Here is a 7709-nt window from a genome sequence, read left to right as displayed (position 1 = left end):
GAACAAGTCAACCCTCACAAATCATTGGCAGCAATCTTGACAAATAAGAGTAAGGCCAATGTCCTAGAAGATTAGAACGTAATAAAATCATTTCAATCCATAAAAATTAGATCAATTCAAGAAAATATATTCTGATGGATAAACTTAATTCGTGGTCCAAATTTTAAGTAAACACTACGGACTAGATCGGATATCATTCGTAAAATATATGAAGTTATTTCTAAGCCCCAACAAGATGCGTAAATCATTTTTCATGAGGAAAACATGTAAGATATCTGGCACTGCATTTATATCCACAAGTTCAATTATGAAAAATAACTCATATCGTCTGCCAGAAAGGCATCGAGGCTATAGTCCGCAGCGGATGAAAAGAATCAATGAAATAGGAAGATGAGATAAATCAAATGAAGCAGGAGATTTGTGAAATAACATTATCAGATATCCAGGTCAGGGATAGTTATTTAGTTCAAAAGCCGGGGATCAAAGTGTGCGATGATCCTTGCTGTCAAACTGTCACAAAAGTACCCATTAAATACTTAAGCCGCTGCTCTCTACGTTTTGAGAAAAATACACATATACATGAAATTTCTTCTTTCCTCCTGCTCCTTTGTGTATTGCACTCCTGCGTGTCTCCTCGAGCGCACGTTAAGTGTTTTACATATCTCCCGGTATCAAAAAAGCATAACGAAAATAGAACACCCTTACCCCTTGAATTAAAAGCAGTCAGATTGGGGTTAGTCTAAGAGGAGAAAGCATGCACGGAATTGTGTAGTTATGACCCCAGGGAACGTTCAAAACACACTAACCATATATCAAAAATAAGGATGCCTGAACATTGTCTCGTCATAAAATACCGTGAGCGCATACTGGATAACTGTGAACAAATGCATGGGCACGCTTTAGGATCTTTCTACATCGTTGGGAATAGTTCCTTTGAGTTCTGACTTTGTCATGAATATATGTATTCTAAAGAATCTTCCGAGAAAACGGGCCGCGAAGAATTTCTCAGGAAAGTGAAAACAAGTTAATAATGCGAATTGCCAATAGTTGTCTGCTTCGCACAGATGTCACCCAAAACATTTGAGAAAACTGAGGGGAGACGACGAATACAATCGTAGAGAGGGTGATGGCGGAGCGAGGAGAAAAATCAGTTGACCCTGCTGCAGACTCTTCTGATATCTCCGTTGGAGCCGGTGAGAGGGGCGATGTTTCCCATCTTCACCATGGAGGCGGCGAAGTCCCTGAAGAAGATGGCCCCGTTGTTGGCGTAGCTGCGAACGATGGAGTCCGCGGAGCCGTTGTTGAACAGCTCCTGGTCAGAGTGGAGGAGACCGCGACGGGAAAGCAGATTCGCGTAGTAGGCGTTGTCGAACGCGTTGGGCGTGGTGACGTCGAGCGGCGCAGGATCGCCGGCTCCGCCGGCCTGCGGACAGGTGGCCCTCCTGGCGGCGGCGAACGCGGGGTCGATGTTGGCGTCGTTGTAGATGCGATTGCGGAACGTGACGCAGCGGGCGAGGCCGAAGGTGTGGGCGCCGGACAGCGCGACGAGGTCGCGCAAGTTCAGGCCCTGGTTCGCGAAGCTGTTGAGGAGGACGGAAAGGCTGGACGATGCGCCCGGGAGGTTGCTGTTGGCGGCGCTCTGGCTAGCCGTGGTCGCGTCCCGGCGTCCCAGCGGCACCCTCCACGTGGGTCCTCCGCTCTGCGATAACAAGCCCGAGAAGATGAAATCCGATCAGAAGAAGCGCCTCCTCGGTCGGCGGCGGACGGATGATACGCGCGTCAAATAATAATACATCGGCCGCGACGCGATAAAACGGCGGTGGATCGTAATGCACTCACCAGGACGGCGCCGTCGCGGGTGGCGAGGGCGAGGATGTCTGCGCAAGACACGGTGGCGTTGCAGGCAGCCTCCACGGCGGCCTTGATGGTCTCGATGACGTCCAAGCCGCGGAGGGAGTTCCTGTTGGGGAAGGCGTTCTGTTCGCCGGTGAACGTGGGGGTGTCCGCCAGGAGCACGGATGCGTCGCAGCCCTGCAAGATTGCACGCGGCTCGTTAGTTTGGCCATAAAGAAAGAGCCCACCCAAAAGACGGTGCGCGCGATAGATAGCTTTCGCGGGATCCTCGTCCCACGTCCGCCGAACGCGCCGGGGAGGAATACGCACATTGACGAAGCAGTCGTGGAAGAAGAGGCGGATAATGGAGGCGGGCAGTCGAGGGTCGCTAGACACGGCCGTCCGCATGGCTCCGCGGACGATTCCTTCGAGATTCGGGCACCTTCCCCCGTAAAAGTTGGGCCTCAGCTGGGCGTCTGCCGTGCACGCGCACAGGAAAAGGACGAGGAGCGAAGAGGCGATTGCCCCGCCGCCAATGAAGACACCCATTGCTCTGGCGGTCAAAACACGACCTGCACCGTCTCTTAACAGTGAACAGTTCTCGACGTAAGAGGCGAGGTGTGGCGATGCATACCCGCTCAGGGGAGGCATCTCTTTCTATATATACCCGCTCAATGCAGCGAACTCTCGACGAAGCGAATGCGGACACGGAAGCGGAACGGGGAGAAGTGGGTCTTCGCTCCGCGTAAGGCTTCTTCCCCAAGCGAAGGAATGTTGACCGCTTCTAGTCAATACTTTCATGGGGGACAGTCTGGAGGAGGTAGGTGACGATGGGACACTGGGTGAGGCGCGGACAATCAACTTCTGATCCCCGAGAGTCGTTCAAATTTTTTGACCTCGTTCACATAGCATTTTTGACGGTTCCGTTTTGACCCCGTGAGAAATCCACGATTACGATGATCCTTTTTTCCCGACGATGATCGCAGACCGACGAGCGTGGCTAGCCACACCCCGCGAAAATATTCGGGTACGCCACTCGCACCGTTGTCGTCTTGCGATGACAGAAAGCAGTGGATTACGTGGTTTATCACTGGGGGAAGAACGGTTCTGAAGTTGACCCGTCTCCGCTGTGACAAACCCCACAGGTCCACAAAGAATAGCGCATCGGACGTAAGAAAGACTCAGGCGGTAGTGTGTTAATTTTAATTTTTTTGGTGTCGTTTCCTGTTAAGTCGTTTAATCTTTGCACTTTAATTCGAATAAAACTCCAGGTCACCGTAGCTCGTTATCTTTTGCAATCAAGCACCGTGGTTTTCACGATCGGGGCTCCGTACCCTTACCACCCTTGTTGACGCAGGATGAGCTCCCTTTCCCACATTCCGTTCCTACCTGGAAGCCTCCCCTGGTCTCTGAAGTCTTTCCCCGACAACGGTTGGTGTCAAGAACATCCGGTTATGGTGTAAAATTGTCGGATTCAATTGGAAAGGTGAAAGGTGAATGCTAAGATATCCCGTTCAGCTGGTATGTCTTATTTCGCAAATTATTTATAAACTGGTCGCCACATTTGACGCCCTATTTTTCCATTATCAAAAACTATCGTCAGGTCGTCTTTGAATTCATATATCCTGATATTTTCGAGAAACGAAATAAACTGATCATTCGCCCCGTCCCACATCTCGAAACCCGCTCTAAGTACTTGGTTCTTCAATCGTTAGAAAATCATACTTACGTGAATTGATTTCACCGTAACGGGGATCTTATATTTCCTTGGCCAATTTTGAGAACACAAACTCTGAAATGATCGCTTTCTGCTTGGTTTTTTGAGATATTTTCGCCAGTGCTTGCCCGATTCAGGGTTCTTTTTCCGCGATGGGCAATGGTATGTTTAAATTTCGATCTAAGAGTCTTTTTATGCTGCTACTGTTTTGCAAAAACCCGACCATCCATAAATCATTACATATGCTTCACCATGCGATCTTGACTTTTGGGCTTTAGCTTTTTCTTCCGTCATTTCTATAAAGAGGGCGACATAAAAAATAGATGTATGCCCGCATATTTATATTTGTGGTACGACTACCGCCTCTCGATCTTCGTGTCTGACTTTTGCTGTGAAACACTCTAAGAGCACTTGTGCATGATGAGAAAGTTTCGTTAGACTAATTTATTAATTCAGAAAGTTCATTGAAGATTGCAAATTTATTCTAGTCGTCATTCTTACGCATCTTTACCCAAGATAACGCATGATATATTCATTCTTAATTTCTATTTTTTGTGATTAATTTTTTTTATTGTATTGAGTTTCGTTTGATGGATTGGTTAGTGCAAGTATACTTCAAGTGCATTCACATATCTCCAGTTGAAAATTAAGATTGATACTGACTGACTGATAATGGCAATTTAAGAATTTTCATATTTCACATTGTATTTTCTTTTTTCCTCGAGAGCTTGATTTACAGATAGTATAACTGGCGTGGTCCCGATCGATTGAGTACTATTAATCCTTAGTCGCTGGCTGAACTTGCACTTGAAAATAAAGTGCTGAAATTCGCCATTCAAGCTTTCCATGGAAAAATGTTCGTCGTATATATGAATTAATGACTGTGAATTTAGTATATTAACGGTACATGGAGAAACACGCTTTTGAGAAAATGAGTTTCAGCTATAGGCATTTATGGCTAGGGGATCTATGCTAGCATGCTCCTCTTTGGAATCCCTGAGGACACAAAAAATGAGCAGATAGATTAAAGATCATTAACTACTGATTAACACCAATTACATTTCCATTATCTTTTTGTTTGGACAATAATATGTAGGATCATTAATCACCACGTCAAGTCAAGAGTTGATTAAAGAATCATTTCATAGTTATTATCATATTCATTAATTTCACATGCAATATATATCTCCGTATGGTCCTTTCATAGTCGTTCTGGACTAGTCCTGAGTTTGACTTAAGAGAAGTTTTATGTATTTGACTCGCAAAAAAAGTTTCGACTGGGGTCTCACTCTGAGATGGGGAGTGCCTGGGGATGAGATGTAGCTCGATTTTGAGGGACTTTCACTTGTATTGGTTTCACTGCTCGAATGTATGGAAGACATTCAGCACGGTGGAAAGGCGTACGTACTTAACGATGGTCTGGCAATAATGACGAGAAAATGCCCGGCTAAGATGAAGAATTCAGGATGGAAGAGATACCATGAAGCCTACATGAGGAAATAGCTACGGACGTCAAGCGCCGAGGACTTGTTGTACCCGTACGTTGTCATAACAAGGGCTCAGTAGTATCATAGGATGAGCTTGTACATGATAATCTATGAGTGATTTTTATATAATACAATTGTACAGATCCGATCACACCCCTAATGTGTTGGATTATTCAGTTAGACATGTTTTTTGAATGAGAGAGTTTATGGAAAGTTCGACTCAACAAATCTAAAACAACAGTAGAGAGTATAGATACACTGAAAATACGGGCAGTTTAACCCAACCTTTTGAATATCACAACCACCTAAGTTCCGGAACCCCAATGGTCATATTCATGTCTTCATGTCGCCCTCAATCTAAGTTTACGTCAAAGAATAACTATTTGTTTGTCCAAGTCCAAGAAATATAGGTTTTATTTATTTATTAACCAAATGTTGTTTAAGGTATAAATAATTATTAACTGCATTTTAGATGTACCCAGTCCCCATTTTGCTATACGGTGTAAATAATCTATAACCTAAAGAAGGACAAAAAATGACACTTGCTAGTGCTTGGCAGTCTTTTGTGGCACAGCATGTTGAATGCATCAGAAGCAGCGGATGGATGCGTACGCAATTGTGACTGCAGAGGTTGTGTGACTACTTCCAGAAGACAGATGAACTACGGGAACTTTGTGAGATTTTTCGTCGATCTCGTACATGGCTGTAATAGGTTAGCAGAGAGATGGAAGTACATGCATGTGGGAACGCTATAAATGCCTGTTCCAGAGGCTGCGGGGATGTGACCAACCAGGCCCCCAATATTTTTAAGAGGATGTTAGCGATAAAATGAAAATTTGGGGTTTTAATTACTCGGTGACGCGTTCTAGTCTAATCAGCAAAAAAATAACCTACACTCACATAAATTATGCTAGCGTCGAGTACAGATCCGCTCAAAATAAATGTTATTTAAGGATTTCATGTTTATTTGAATAGCGAATAATGAGATGAAGGGAGACTTGTATGCAACACGGGGTGGAGAGAAGAGGAAAAGGTGAGACGAGGAGGTGATAAATATTACAAAGTTTGTGGCTATTACAGTAGAGAGTGATGATGATGAATTATAAGAATGGGTGAGAGAGAGGGGGGGAGTAAATATAAGGCGATGAGAAAGGAGACAGTGGAGGCGTGATTAAAAGTGTGATGTGTAATGAGCATAATGGTAAGACGATAAAGACATGGTGACATGAAAGGTGTCAAATACGATCAAAATGTGTAAATATGCCATGTGATCGTAAGATGTGATTACATGATGGACCTAAGCTAAGATTGAGCTAATCCGAAACAAATCTAAAACAATGGTAGAAACTATAGATAGAATGAAAAAATGGGCCGTTAAAGAATAACCATTTGAAAATAAGGGCCTTTAAGTTTAACCCAACCTTTTGAATATCACAACCACCCAAGTTCCGGCACCCCAATAGTCATATTCATATCTTCTTGTCACCCTCAATCTATGTTTACGTTAAAGAATAACCATGTGTTTGTCCAATTCCAAGAAATATAGGTTTTGTTTATTTACTAACTGAATTTTTTTAAGGCGTAAATAATTATTAATTAAATTTTAAAAGTACGCAGTCATCATTTTTGTTACAATGTTACATTTATCTAAAACCTGAAGAAGGATAAACATTGACAAATGCTGGTGCTTGGCAGTCTTTGGTGGCAGCCTAGTGTGTCGAGTGCATTTGAAGTAGCGGGCGCATGCCTACGCAGTTGTGACTGCAGAGGTTGTGGGTGGGACTACGTCAACTACACAATTAAATCTTGGTTAAGCATTTTTGGAAGCATAACGCATGGCATCGTCAAGAAGACAAGTGAACTGCGAGAAGTTTGTGAGATTTTTTGTGGATCTCCTACATGGCTGTAATAGGGGAGTGATCGTCTGTTCCAACATCAATTGAGTGAACAAAATGCAGGTGGAATCAATGCTCATGTGATGTTACAATTGAACGGGAAGTATAGACTCAGCGTCAAAAGATATCTATGACCAATAAATCACAGTAAGAGGGTCCTTGGTATGCCACTAGGCTCCCAATGATCCAGACATCGTGTTGAAGTCCAACAGCATGAGGACGGCTGTTGCCGGTAGTGCGCACACTCTGGGCGGGTCCAACCTTAGATGTACTGAGAGAAATCCTATCATTTAGATAGAGAATCATCTCTACCTCTAACCTAACCCTGGTAGGGGACACGCATTTGGGAGGTACTGAAAGAAATAATGGAACATATAATTAGGGAAAAGTGTGAATGTACCAGACTAGATGGAATAGAGTCATTCAAAACAATGACATCAGGAGCTGGCATGCGACCCTTTGTGATGTGGATGATGGTAGGCAGGCGGCGATGATGCGTACAGTGTGTAGGAATATGTGCCTAGCAGCAAGGACTTCACAATATGTGTAGGTGAAGATCTAGTGGCTGTAGTGATCACATGGCAGAGGTGTGCAATCGACGAGGGTAATAATGCATTGAACATAGGAGTTATGTGAAATGTCACGTGGGCAAGGGCGAGGTGACAACATCACGCAGGACATGGCACCACACGGGGGCATGGGTGGAGCAGAATTCTGCACACAAGTACGCGGGTGGGTGCACATGACGACGACGCAAGCGCAGGGAGCGTGGAAACA

The 7709-nt window shown here is 44.5% G+C and overlaps 1 protein-coding gene across 1 annotated transcript; it reads right to left on the bottom strand.

Annotated features, from left to right (window-relative positions):
* Positions 1 to 1001: 1001 nt before the first annotated feature.
* Positions 1002 to 2479, bottom strand: LOC144703742 (peroxidase P7-like). Its single transcript, XM_078575988.1, has 3 exons — positions 2164 to 2479; positions 1840 to 2031; positions 1002 to 1699 (listed from the first exon to the last, which is right to left on the bottom strand). Exons 1-3 carry the CDS (start codon positions 2380 to 2382, stop codon positions 1148 to 1150), a joined length of 963 nt encoding a protein of 320 aa, XP_078432114.1. The 5' UTR covers positions 2383 to 2479; the 3' UTR covers positions 1002 to 1147.
* Positions 2480 to 7709: the final 5230 nt, after the last annotated feature.

Source organism: Wolffia australiana, chromosome 5 (genome assembly GCF_029677425.1).
Source record: "Wolffia australiana isolate 7733 chromosome 5, ASM2967742v1".
Taxonomy (NCBI): Eukaryota; Viridiplantae; Streptophyta; class Magnoliopsida; order Alismatales; family Araceae; genus Wolffia; species Wolffia australiana.
The sequence above is the reverse complement of the archived record's forward strand: the minus strand, read 5'-3'. Positions and strand labels throughout refer to the sequence as shown.

What these genes read in the sequence shown, in the direction of transcription:
- LOC144703742 (XM_078575988.1), bottom strand. Translation starts at nt 2,382, where the DNA reads ATGGGTGTCTTCATTGGCGGCGGGGCAATCGCCTCTTCGCTCCTCGTC. An exon ending in TCCACGACTGCTTCGTCAAT is followed by an intron (nt 2,032 to 2,163) that starts GTGCGTATTCCT and finishes GCAATCTTGCAG; the next exon opens with GGCTGCGACGCATCCGTGCT. An exon ending in CCCGCGACGGCGCCGTCCTG is followed by an intron (nt 1,700 to 1,839) that starts GTGAGTGCATTA and finishes TTGTTATCGCAG; the next exon opens with AGCGGAGGACCCACGTGGAG.